The 13186-nt window shown below is 30.8% G+C and overlaps 1 protein-coding gene across 5 annotated transcripts; it reads right to left on the minus strand.

The window, feature by feature from the left end:
* Nucleotides 1–3436: 3436 nt before the first annotated feature.
* LOC107613730 (actin-related protein 7) lies at nucleotides 3437–12921 on the minus strand. 5 transcript variants are annotated; one of them, XR_015896446.1, is made up of 8 exons: nucleotides 12458–12759; nucleotides 12083–12298; nucleotides 10891–11032; nucleotides 9371–9615; nucleotides 7884–8067; nucleotides 6219–6286; nucleotides 5331–5546; nucleotides 3437–3703 (listed from the first exon to the last, which is right to left on the minus strand). XR_015896446.1 is itself a non-coding variant. In XM_088496892.1 (8 exons), the coding sequence occupies exons 2-8, from the start codon at nucleotides 12533–12535 to the stop codon at nucleotides 5394–5396; spliced, it is 1086 nt and encodes a 361-aa protein (XP_088353018.1). In that variant the 5' UTR covers nucleotides 12536–12641; nucleotides 12904–12921; the 3' UTR covers nucleotides 5012–5393. The 5 variants fall into 5 exon arrangements, 3 of the variants coding, with proteins under 3 accessions (XP_088353018.1, XP_088353017.1, XP_016171345.1); XR_015896445.1 differs by having other exon boundaries at nucleotides 3437–3706; XM_088496892.1 differs by lacking the exon at nucleotides 3437–3703 and adding an exon at nucleotides 12904–12921 and having other exon boundaries at nucleotides 5012–5546; nucleotides 12458–12641.
* Between the last annotated feature and the right edge of the window lie 265 nt (nucleotides 12922–13186).

Here is a 13186-nt window from a genome sequence, read left to right on the forward strand (position 1 = left end):
GCAACCTCACAGGGAGAGTTGTCATGGCTTTCAAAGATAGCATGAATTCTTCTCATCTAGATGCACCAAGGCTCGATGCAAAAGAGGCAGCACACTCTTTTCTCATGCTGACTTGAAGCCAATCCAAAGCATTCATACCTGCAAATAAAGAGTTCGTCGTGTATCCAAGACCAGGCAGTAACGCGACAAAACCAAACAAGCCAAGAGCAAAACCAAACCTCTAACGTTTCAATAGGTTTCAATTATACCTTTAGCTGAGTAAACATATGATTTGACAATTCTATACTAACATGTGACACATCAACCAATAGTTGACATGCGTCAGTGACACATATTGCTAAGTCAATATATTAGTCAGGGGTGGCACTAGTGTAAAGATTCATTATATACAGATTTTGTACAGATATATTTTATAATTAAAATTAGTGATACGTGTCCTTTTTTTTTTCTATTAAACTAAATTCTAATGCAAATGCGAAGGCTGTAATGATAGTACAGTACAAATATTTACGAATCGTGAAATGTTAATTACTAACTCCTTTTAAAAATAGTTGACGCCGTTAAAACTGCTACTAATTACACTTTCTTTTTCTTAATAGCTGGACACACCAAATTTTCCAAACAATACAACGATTATGACTTTCTTGTTTGGACTATCGACTCAAGTTTTTTTTTCTTTTCTTTTTCTAATGTAATATACTAGTAGATAAAATAATCTATAGCTATATGGCGGTAAAATAATATATATATATTCTCATTACAAAATGTTTTGTTTTAGTAAACCAATTATTTTTTCATTTAGTTAATATGTTGTTTAGAAAACGGAAAGATAATTTAAATAGTAATTTTGGAATGTTGATTATATTATTTGTGGATAAATTTGTGATTATTACAAGATTTATCTATTATAGTAAACTTAGAATATTCGTAGATTTAGAATTTATTTGAGTGAGTTTATAAAAAAAATTAATTATCTTTATTCAAAAAATTATTTTAATAAATAAAAATAATTTTATGTTTAAATATTTCATATAAAAAATATTTTTATTTATTTATTATTATGTGAAAAATATTTTTTAAAGTAAAGTAATTTTAAATTGTATAATTTTTTAGTTGAATAACGGAAGAAAAACACAAAAATTTTGTTAAAAGGCACAAAAAAATTTAGTTCATTCCATAATACATAAATTATTTTTAATTATGCAGATTGTTTAGTTGAATAATACCAAAAAAAAATCATGAATTTTAATAAAAATACAAAATAATTAATTAAAAATATAAAAAAATTAGTTGAATAATACAAAAATATAATTTAAGTAACACAAAAATTATAATCATAAGTTTTTAATTCAAGTTGTACATATGATATAAGACATTGTATAAGATATATTTTGCATTATATTAAAGAATTATTATGGCAACTATAATATTTTTTAGGAAGAACGGATAAAACCAACAAAATAAAAAATTATTATATTTATTGAAAATTTTAAATTTTTCTATACTATGTACGTATATTCAATTTCAGATTTAACTTAATAAAATAAAATTTAAAAAAGACATTCTCGTTCCAATGTGTGTATTTTATAAGTGATTACTGTTACAATTTAAATTTTGTACATATCTATGAAACTATTATTAAGTTTAAATATAAAAAATATTTAATTCTTATAAAATTTATTTAAAAGTCTTAATTAATTTAAATCTAGATTTTTTAAAATTTAATTTAATTATCTTTAATAAAATAATTTCTAAAAATAAAATTAATTTTTATCCTCACAATTTTATTAAAATTGTGCATCAATTATTACTGCTTCATATAAAGAGTATTAGATTGTTAATAATTAATGAGATAAAAGGTTATTTATATATTTTATGATTTATAATTTCAGTTATGAATGATAGTATCAATAAAAAAACACTTATTATTTAACTAATAACTTTTGAGTTTGTACTTTAATAAGATCATAAGATTTTTGTTGATTTAATATGGATGACATTTTAAGATTTATATTAAACTATAATTATATTTTAGTATATTTATTTATATTTTATTAAATTATATAATTATAAAACAGTTATTTCAGTTTAACGATAGTGAAACCAATTAGACTAATGAACTAATAAATCAATAATTAAAACGGTTTGATAATTGATCTAATTTTCAGAACCTTGTTTTTAAGACTAGCTAATGTAATAGGCTAGTTGGTTAATTAGGGTGTTAAAAATTTAAAATCTAATTTAATTCAATATGATCTAATTTAAATTTAATTATAAAATATATCAAAATTAAAAACAATTTGTATTGGACTTAAATTAAATTTTAGGTTTAACTTTCAAAATTTATTTAATCTAATTCAAATAAATTATTTTTTTGTTTTTATAATTAAATTTATATCTCACTTATAATATATTCTGGTTTTATGAAGTAATCCTATTAAATTTTTTAAAAAATTAAAAAAATATAAAAATAAAAGATAGATAACTATTATTTAAAAAAATATTTTTTATAAATTATATATATCCTGAATATAGTGCTAGAAATTTTGTTATAATTATATTTTAAGTACAATGCACTCAATTTATATTTATACACGAACTTTTAAACTATATCTTAATTGTAGCATTTTAATAGTTGACTATTTTTGTTGTTTATATTTTTTTATCTGCAATATTGAATATTCAAAATAAATATTTTCCATTAATATTATAAAAATTGAGTGCCTTAGTGTATTTTACATCATAGTTTAGATTAGTTATAAATTTTCTTACTGAAAACAATGGCTATTGCCTATGGGTATGATATTAAAATTCAAATTCAACTTGAAAAAAAAAATATAAAGTATAAACTAAAGAAAGGTCAACAATCGGTGGTAGTACAATTCTGTTATTTGTCTAGTGTAATTGTCTCTTATTTCTATACCTTAATAAAATAACAAACCCGTTATATACATTAACATTTTCTCTTTCTTATGTCATTCCCCTAGCAGACACAACACGCGTCAATAATTTTGTACTCAAATGAAATATCTGTATATATTGTCTCTTATTTCTATACCTTAATAAAATAACAAACCCGTTATATACATTAACATTTTCTCTTTCTTATGTCATTCCCCTAGCAGACACAACACGCGTCAATAATTTTGTACTCAAATGAAATATCTGTATATTTAAATCTGTACCCTAGCGTCAATAATTTTGTACTCAAATGAAATATCTGTATATTTAAATCTGTACCCTATAATTTACCATTAGTAGTTAATGGTGTTAATGTTTAAGGGTATAATTGAAAATATTTAAAACGTTATTGACAAAATTAAAACAAACTAAAAAGTTAAGAGCATTTTTTAATTTTTTTTTTTTAAATCTTGCGGAAAAAAGCATACTGTAAAGCTAAATTTAAAAATAGATTAAACAAAACGGAAAAAAGACATTTGCAGAAGCATTGTATCCTTAACATTGCTTCATAGTTAAATGTACTTTTCCTTTTAAACAAATTGGCCCATTTTTGACATAAAACTAGAAAAACATATAAACATTCTTTGTTCATCTTTAATGTTGCAACCTAAACGAATAAAGTATTCTTAACTCTGAAATAATAGTAACTGCGAATGAGTATGAAAGCTAGAGTGCAGAGTTTGGAATGTATTCTCCATTTCTCCATTATACAAACTTCAAGGGGACTGGATTTTCTCCATGACTACTGTAACAAAGACAGTTAATTTTCAATTTTAAACACTTTCATGCACATGAAACTTCATTACAACAAAGAATATCATTATATTTTATTGTATTCACTAGCAGATTTATTATGACAAATGCAATACAAAGGGAAAGAAGCTACTTTATAGTTCTTCTCTCCCACATTTACACATCACCACCACTTTAAACCTTTTCAGTTTCTACTTAGGCATTCATTTTGGGTCGAGACTAGTACAAAAGATCTAAAAAATGGCTCTACTTAGGCATGCTTGTACTTTGCCATTTTCATGTTAGTAGATTTTAGGGTTAAGTATGATTTTGGTCCCCAACGTAAGAGCTGAAAATTTATTTCGTCCCTCGCCTTTTTTTCGCTCTAAAATGGTCCCTAAAGTTTCAGTTTGTTTTAAAATCGTCCTTTTTACCAATTATATTTTTTTTATTACCAAATTACCCTTTATTAAAAAAATTATAAAATAAAATAAATATAAAATAAATAAAAAAAGAAAAAAGAAAAAAAGAAAGAAAGGGGGGATCCAGAAGCGGGGAGGGTGGGGAGAAGGGGGGGGAAGGGGGGAGGGGAGAGGAAGGGGACCCATGCCGCCGCACCACCGCCCCCGTCCGCCGCCGCTTCTTCTTCTTCTTCTTCTTCTTCTTCTTCTTCTTTTTCTTTCCGCCGCCGCACCCACCACCGCCCGTCGCTTCTTCTTCTTCTTCTTCTTACCGCCGATCCCACCGCCGCACCGTCGCCCGCCGTCCGCCGCTTCTTCTTCTTTTTCTGTGAATTCTGTGAATTGAATTTTTTTGTGAAATTTCTGTATTTTTTTGTGAAATTTGTTGTGGAATATTGTTGTTGCTAAAATTTGAATTTGGAGTATTGTTGTTGCTGATTCTGGGTTCTTGATGATGATGATGATTTTCTGAGTTGAGTTTTTGAGTTCTGGATCTGAGTTCTGATGAGGATGACGATGATGTTGTTGATTTTCTGAGTTTTGGTTGGTGTGATGGAGATGGTGATGGAGTGGCAGTGGGTGGGGGGTGGTGGTGGTGGTTCTGGTTCTGGTGGTGGTGGTGGTGGTGGTGGCATGATTTTGGAGAAGAAGGGATAGGGGCATTTTGGTCCGAAGGACCATTTTAAAACAAACTGAAATCTTGGGCACCATTTTAGAACGAAAAAAAGACGAGGGACGAAAAAAATTTTCAGCCTCTACGTTGGGGACCAAAATCATACTTATCCCTAGATTTTAAATGTGTATCTAACCAATTTTTTTAAAACAAATTAAAAGTATTATCAGCAGGGCATAGCAAATTACAAGAAAATAAAAATTACCAATTACTATAGAAGAGGCGTAGAGAACAGGGAGAAAGTAGAGGTCACCAAGGGAGGAACAACCCCTTTCGGGCTCTACTCATTACAAAGATAAGCAACCTGCTATTGCCACAGACATACGTGTTTACATGATTTTCTCTCAAGAAATTTCTACCAAAAGCATCAACCATGGACATTGGTGGAAGGAAACATTGATTGGATTAAGTTAATGGAGATCCACCAAAATATTTTAAATCGCAAAAACAGCTAGACATCTACCAAGACAAGCATTTAGAATATAAAGTTAATCGAGGCCTACCACATGCTCTAATAAAAGTGCTTAGGAACTGGCCATTTGAAGAAATCGTGCAGATGAATTCTGTTAGAAGCATTTCCGATGAACCACCGAAGGTCCAGTTTCGTCATAGTCTGCCTTAGTTACATGCTGATTTTGTGGAAAAACTACTTTGGCTAGTATGGCCCCTCCCACCCATGCAGAATACATGGTTAAATTTTCTGGCATGTATTCCGGAGGCTGCAATAAGCCAGAGATTACCCACCAAGTGAAAAATTAAACTAGAACATGAATAATAATAAAGCTTATCTAAGTACAGTTATAGGATGACAATGTACTAGTTTGGATTGGTTTTTTTAATGAAAAAAATACCTTTTTTAAAAAATAAAGTACTTTTATTCAATTTAAAATCTATTTGGATACGTCTTTTAAAAAAAATATTTTTATTAAAAAGAGCAAATTATTTGCTTTTTCTAAAAGGTAGCAATACCCTACTTTAGAAAAATGCAAAAGCAAAAGAGGTTTTTAATACTTAAAAACACTTTTTAAAAAGCCTATCCAAATGTGAAATAATTTTTCTCTGTTCAAAAAAGATCTTTTTTAAAAAGATGAAAAAAATAAGTACTTTTTTCAAAAGCCAATCCAAACTGACCCAATGAATAAGTGTGGAGATCAGCACCAGTCTTATTTCTTGAGATAAGGGAAAACTATGCTTATGCCGGTCCGAGTGCATGTTACTCGTAAAAGGAAACAAATAAAATGATAAATTGTAGACAAAAGCAGCAACCACCAAATTGTGCAGTTACATTAACCTAGTATTTCTGTTGGAAAGTTACCAAAAATATATAATGGCTACATGACATGTTGCACTATGTACTTCGCATAAGGGGAAGACGGGGGGAGGAGGTTTACCTTAACCAGCATAGGTCGAATAGCAGATGAACTCAAGCTAGATTCCTTCTGAAATCTCTCTTCAAACCCTGCACCGATACTACATTAGCATGCCATAGCAAATAGGCAAAACAACAGGTTTCTCATAAATAAGATATTAGATTGCTGTAGATGACTAGCAATTCGCCATCAACAAACTAAATAAACTGATGTATTAAAAAACAGTGGTTTACTTGCTGGCAAGAAGAAACCGGAATCAAAAAACACTGAAGAATAGAATAGTAAAATATAGTTTATTTAATATATTATGGGCTTATTTGGTTGTGCAGCTGGAAGAAATACTTCTTTAAAAGCAAAAGCAAAAAGATAATTAGAAAATTATTTTGTATTTGAATGTAGTTATAAAAGTACTTTTTAAGTAGTTAAAGTATTTGGATATAACAAATATATAAGTACTTTTTTTAATAAAGTTAGAATAAAGGTTGTCATGCTTATGTTTGGATATAAAATATATACTAAATAATTAGTTTTAAATAACTAATTATTTAATATTTTTAAAATGTAATATTATGTTATACCTGCTTCTCAAAAATTCTGAAAAACTACTTATTTTCTGCTTTTACCTTTTTTAGAAGCACAAATAAACAACACAAAATAAAATAAGTACTTTTTCTGCAAAAGTTTAAACAAAAAAAAAAAAAAAAAAAGTACTTTGGTGTTCAAATATCACTCCTCTATTTATCTAAAGATAGACAGATCTAGACACGTTTTTACATACATTCACTACATAAGGCTCTAAAGAAGATATATTATGGTGTAACAACTAATTTAAGTACTAGTAGATGGCAATGTATATTCGAAAATATTGAGGTCTCAGTGTATTAAAGCCAACTCTAGAGTAGGTTAACGTTGTTATAGCAGTAGTGGCACACCATAATCTAGTCATTTGCAATCGTCAGTCCACTAGTAGTACAAGTAGAGACAAAAGAGGAAGTTTATTAAGATGAAGAAAGATACAAGTGGACCAGTTTATAAGACCACAAGCTAATGTATAAGACAAAAAAGAAAAAAATGCAACGCATGCATCTTCAATGATGGATATTAAATGACCAAGTTTTATAGAATTCGATATTGGCCTCTGCTTGGTATAATGCTCATAATCATTTTACAAGATTTTCCCTCTCAAACATGTCGAAAGATTGATAGCTATGTTTCTAACGAGGATTTTTCTTATCTCCCTTTTTCTTGTCATTGTCTTAACAATGTTCTTTTATCAAAAATAAAGAATTTAAAATCATATAATCCTATCTGTCAATTCAAATATTAAAATGAAATTAAATAATAAATAACATGTATAATCATGCCTTAGCAATTATTCCAAATTTAAAATGCCTCATTTCATAAGTTTAATTCTTTTGTTGATATCAAGGTTGGAAGTGGACAAGAGGATATAATGGACCAATATTCAGTTGTACCATAATCCAATATAACAAAGTAAAATTGTTGAACCACATTCCAACATCAAAAAGAAACATGGCACCCTGATACTCAGAAAGCAGAAAATTCAGTGATTCCAACATCTTAAACATAGACCAAAGATCTGCCAATTATTATTTAAATAGGAGAAAGAATAAAAAATATAGCAGGTCAAAATAGTAGCTGAGACTAAGGGAAATAATAATATACCAGTCATAGAAGAAGTGCCACCACAGACCACAGTATTTTCCAGGAGTTGCCGATGATTATCAGATGACACAGTTGAAATAGTTCGAACAAGCTGGTCAACAATGCCATGAGCCTCCAAACCCAATAGACATGGCTGGAATAAAGCTTCACCAACAGTATATCTTTCTCTTCCAATTGTTATCACCTAAACATAATTCAGCTGTTAGATTATTAAGTCATAATTCATAAATTATAGAAGACACGTGGTTAAAGCAGAGTTAAGAAAAAAGAAAGGAGAAAGTCGTAGGCTTAGGCTGGGCTGGGGAGTGGAGACTGGTGACCAATTTGGCTCCATAAACTGGGTGCTGGAGAAGAATTAAATCACATCTATGGCACTAGAAATCCATGGCCTTTCTGACCATTCTCTGTGATGATTCATAATATGAAAAATGTATTGAGGAAACCAACTACTTGCAATACATGCTCAAATAAATTCTTTACAAACCATCAAATATTTGAGTGAAAAATACTAATCCATATTAAATAACTGTCACGTAAAGAAGAAATAGATCTATACTGAAGCAATTTACAATTTATTTTCTTCTCAATAAATCTATGATACTCTTCATGATTATGAAATGATAATCTTTGGCTTACAGAAGTTTAACATTTCAATCATTGAAAATAGAAGCATGTGATGAACCATCTTTCCTAAACGCCAAAGCTATTAGGTAAGATACATGCACAAATGGTTTCATATTTGATACTGTGCCCACATACCCTAAGAATTTATTGAGCTTATGAATAAACAATAAACCGGTCGCATGCTCACTTTATGACATGCTAAAATTTAATTTATTTAGAAGAATACGAGCAACACTGATTAAACTTCAGACCAATTTGTTATAAAGCTATAATACCATGTAAACATCATTTCCCAAAACCTTGAGGCATATGATTGGCTATATCCCCATCAAAGCTTAAAATAACTATAATCAATTAACTCTATTGTTGTGAGTCTTGAAATAAATCCCATTTAACATGGCCTTTTCTTGATATTCCTCCAATCACAGCTTAGCTATGTTAAAAATTCAAACAGTCTTTTATAACACAGCTTGGAGAGAACTTGAAATGGGACACCTCAAAAACTCTGGTTACTATATACATCACAAAAGAATAAAACTCCATATCACTGGCCAAAATGATGTAATTCAAAGTTTCCAAGGCATTAAAACAAAATATATTCCATGGTAACAAATGTTATCTACCTACTCTCCCATCCACAAGCTTTGTGTAAATCAAGGAAAGCCCTGCTCTCTACATATTGGTTCCTCACCCCACCATTCCTTTCATTTTTGTTTGCATCCTACTATTAACTCGTACTTCAAAGTCAGCTCTAAAACAGTATAAATTTGATTGAAGAATTTGACCAAACTTAAGTTCATTGTTAAGTAAATCAGCAAGAACCATAAGCCATAACTTTTAGATAGAGGAACCAAAAGGCAGACCTGTCCATCAGGAAGGGTATGTTTCTCCTCAGGGCAAGAATTCCGGGTCTTCTGATAAGCTAATTCATCTTCAGCACAACACGAGTATTGTTGTTTTATTTTCTCAACATCAGACAAGCTGATATTGACTAGTGGATTGGATTTGCCAAGTTCTTGTGCCAGGAAATTGGTTAGATCAGTACCTCCAAACTCAAATCTTCTTGAGGCAATGTGGTTAACAGCACCTTCAATTACTGGTGCAATATCTGGTTACCGAACCAAGAGGATTAAGTTTCACTTAACCAATAATCTAGTACAACCAAGAGCAAAGTTAAAATTGGAAAAGAAACACGTGGACACTAATTATGTACTTTGACAGCCCCAAAGTTCAACATAGATATCCTTCTCAAACCAAACATTGAAAAGCTACTTCATTCATTTGATAAAAACTGTCATGTCTTAAATATACTCATAGATTTAGGAGATGATTCAAAACGTCAATCCTAGAGAAATTTAGGTTTGTTTTACAAAATTACCCTTACTGAATTCTCTTTCTTCTTGAATGATCTGTTTTCACTTACGCCCATCCTTTTAATTGGGAGATAAATAAGAGGGGAAAAGTATTAAATATTTTCAAATTTTTCAATTGGATAATTTCATTTGAAAAAAAAAATAGACAGTTATGTCCAAACAAAGGTAGTATTTATTTCCCAGTTCTCAGCATGTATTGGTAGTCATAAATTAACTAATTAATCGTTAACAGCATATCTGTAAATGTAACCTTGTATTTGTAATTTAGGTTTGATAAATAGAAATTACCGCCAAAAGAAAAGGCAAGGGAAATATACTAACCTTGATGATGATATATTTTTCTTTTTGAGAAAAAAAAATTTATTAAATTTTCTTATTTACATTTACCAAATATAATTATAGTTGAAATATAATTATACATGTCAGTCAAGTTAACCACAACATAAATCCACACCCCCTCTCTCATTAAATACCATGATGCCACTAGAGAAACTACAGACTAAACATGGACTGACATAGGAAGACTACCAAACTCCAGTTACGCTGACTAGAAACAGAAGTGTCTAAATCTTTCCACCTAGTTATGCAGATAATCTTAAACCAGAAGTGAAAACTAAATAGAAGGCACATAGAAAGGCAATGAAAAATGAATATGCAATGATAAGCAAGGGACAAAATTTTAGGTCAAACATTTTAAAGCAAACGCACTGACGCACAAACTCTGCAAGTTTGTAGTATTTTATTTTATCACTAAAGCATGATAAAGTAACTAAATTTCTCTTTTACTGCCTTACTCCATGGTCATATTAAAAAAAATAGCCACAACTTATGTCTTATTGCCTACAGATCCCTAGATGTAATAAATAAACATATTTTTAGAAACAAAAATGCAGAACTTGACTCATTGCATGTAGATAAAAAATAAAAATAAAAAAATAAAAAATAAAACATTTTATTTAGAGAATTCAAGCAAATATTAAGTTGTGTTCCATTACTTCAGACAAAGATACCTATTTTTCCATGACCAATATCAACTGTGCATCCAGAGATACGTCCCACAGCATATAGCGACAACACTGCCTGTTCCGATGCATAAAACCCTGATATGTTGAATGTTTCAAACATTAGTTGCACTAACTGTTCTTTGTTAGCCTGGAAAACAATGATATATATAGATGTTATTGACAGGTGTGTACACAAGAAAAGAAGGCTATTAATTTGTTGCTCCAAGTTTCATTGTCAAGATCAGATAACATGCAGACAACATAGTATGTAGAAGGAAAAGAAAGGGACAAGTCCGCCTCGAAAAAAACTTAGGCATGCAAATGGGCATTAAGAATGTCTTGGGGACTTGGGTATTATAGGGTGCTCAAAGTCCCACATCTTGTATTTAAGGAGAGGCGAGTAGTTCTTCCACCTTAATAGCTAGCTTTTAAGATGTGGTTTCCCACTTCCTTAGCTACTTACAATGGTATCAGAGCCTTAGTTATCAGTGCCATGGAAAGGGCTATCTGTGGGCTGGATTAAGGTGAATATCTAATATTGATAGCCGGTAGCGAAGTGTTTACCACTGGGTCAGTGTAACTAAGGAATACGTAAAGTAAGGGAGAAAACAGATTTGTGTAAAAATATGCAGAGACAAATGGTGGAATATTGCTAAGACATATACACTCCAAAATGGCAACCCTGACAACTTACATACTGATTCAGAAGAGCTTGCTAAATGAGATGTAGAATCTAAAAGCTGTATAGTGTACACATAGTTACTTCACAAAATGCTTATGTAGGAAGAGCATTTCAACCAATCAATAAAGTCAATTGTTTCATATTATAAAAATGGCTATGGCCAAAGCTGTTTCTAACTCTTGCAAAGGGTCGACTTCACATGCCTTTTCATTCATAGCGAACACAATATGCCTGAAGCAGCTTATTTGAATTTCAGAAGCCGCTTCAATGAGCTTACCAAACAGGACGAAAGACTCTTTGCAGGTACTTAGGCCATACTAAATAAGCTGAATAACAAGCTCATTTTAATGGACCCTTTATTAATTTCAAAAAAGAAGAGCATATGTGTGTTTGGACTAAGCCTATTTCATGATAAATACAAATTATAACCAGAAACTAAGAATGATTTCCAGGGAAAACACAATTGTATCATAAAAAATAATCAAATACAAACATTGCAAACATAAAAATCCAAACCTTTGGGGTACAAAGTGGATCCGTAAATAGTATCTGGCCTTCATTTCCCATTTCCCATCCAAGCCCAGTGTACAGTACATAATGCAACAAATCCTCCATGGCATCCCAATCACTTACAAAACCTCTCACCACTGGATCAACCGCAAAGTCATCTACTGCTGGATTATCATTTCCTGACCCATCATCAAGCATTCGCTTCATCTGTGTGGGAATTATCTGATTCATATATACCCAAAAACAAGAACAATTAGCCGCGCACATTGTTGTATCAATAAATTCAGCATTTCAGCACCATTTGCTTTTTTTTTTTTTTCCTTTCATATTTGGAGAAATGAAAGTTGAAAGAAAACGAAGAAGAAGGGAAGAACTGGATACCAATGCAGGAGGTTGATCGGGAACTGCGAAACCGGCCTTGAGGAGCATTGAGCCGGCATCGATCACTGCGGCCTCCATGACCGTCTAGGACCCAAAATGAAAACCCTAACCCTAGTTTTCGATTTTATGAAAGGAGATGTAGCAGTAGAACTGGATTGAGTTGTAGCAGGTGAGTAAGTTGCAGCTGAAGAGAACAAACAAGAAGAAGAGTTGGAGTAATGGAATTAGCGGGGGTATATTTGAAATCTGCGACTTTATGATTGGCCAGGCTTTCCATGAAACTTAGAAAGCTTGGTAAGATTTTTTTTTATAAATAAATAAATTAAATATTTTATTTACCAATATACACCATTTAAAAAAAGGGTAATGCTATGGTGCTGAAAGTAATTTTTTTCAATACATGATGAAATGAAGTGGCAAGAAGGAACGGTGGACGCGTGGTTCACCTGTAGCTACAATTGGGGACAACAGCTGATGCACAACAGATGGGTCACAATCATCTGTCATTTGAAAAAAAGTAGTTGGTGATATTTGCAGGATAAATTAATGCATAATTGAAAAATTAATTGATGGTTAAGGAAGATAATATCTTGTGTCTTTTTTTGGGTATGGTCATACTGACTGGACTAAAAAATGCTCTTTTGAACATAAAACTCAAATTGGGCCATGAAATGCTATTATGGTAATAATAAACAATAACAATATAAAGCCCAGGAGAATAAGTAATAA

Source organism: Arachis ipaensis, chromosome B8, assembly GCF_059453495.1.
Source record: "Arachis ipaensis isolate K30076 ecotype BB chromosome B8, ASM5945349v1, whole genome shotgun sequence".
NCBI classification, from domain to species: domain Eukaryota; kingdom Viridiplantae; phylum Streptophyta; class Magnoliopsida; order Fabales; family Fabaceae; genus Arachis; species Arachis ipaensis.

Coding starts and splice junctions, on each gene's coding strand:
- LOC107613730 (XM_088496892.1), bottom strand. CDS start 12,535: ATGGAGGCCGCAGTGATCGATGCCGGCTCAATGCTCCTCAAGGCCGGT. Junction 12,299..12,457: donor CCGATCAACCTCCTGCATTG/GTATCCAGTTCT, acceptor TATATGAATCAG/ATAATTCCCACACAGATGAA. Junction 8,068..9,370: donor ATACCCTTCCTGATGGACAG/GTCTGCCTTTTG, acceptor AATTATGTTTAG/GTGATAACAATTGGAAGAGA.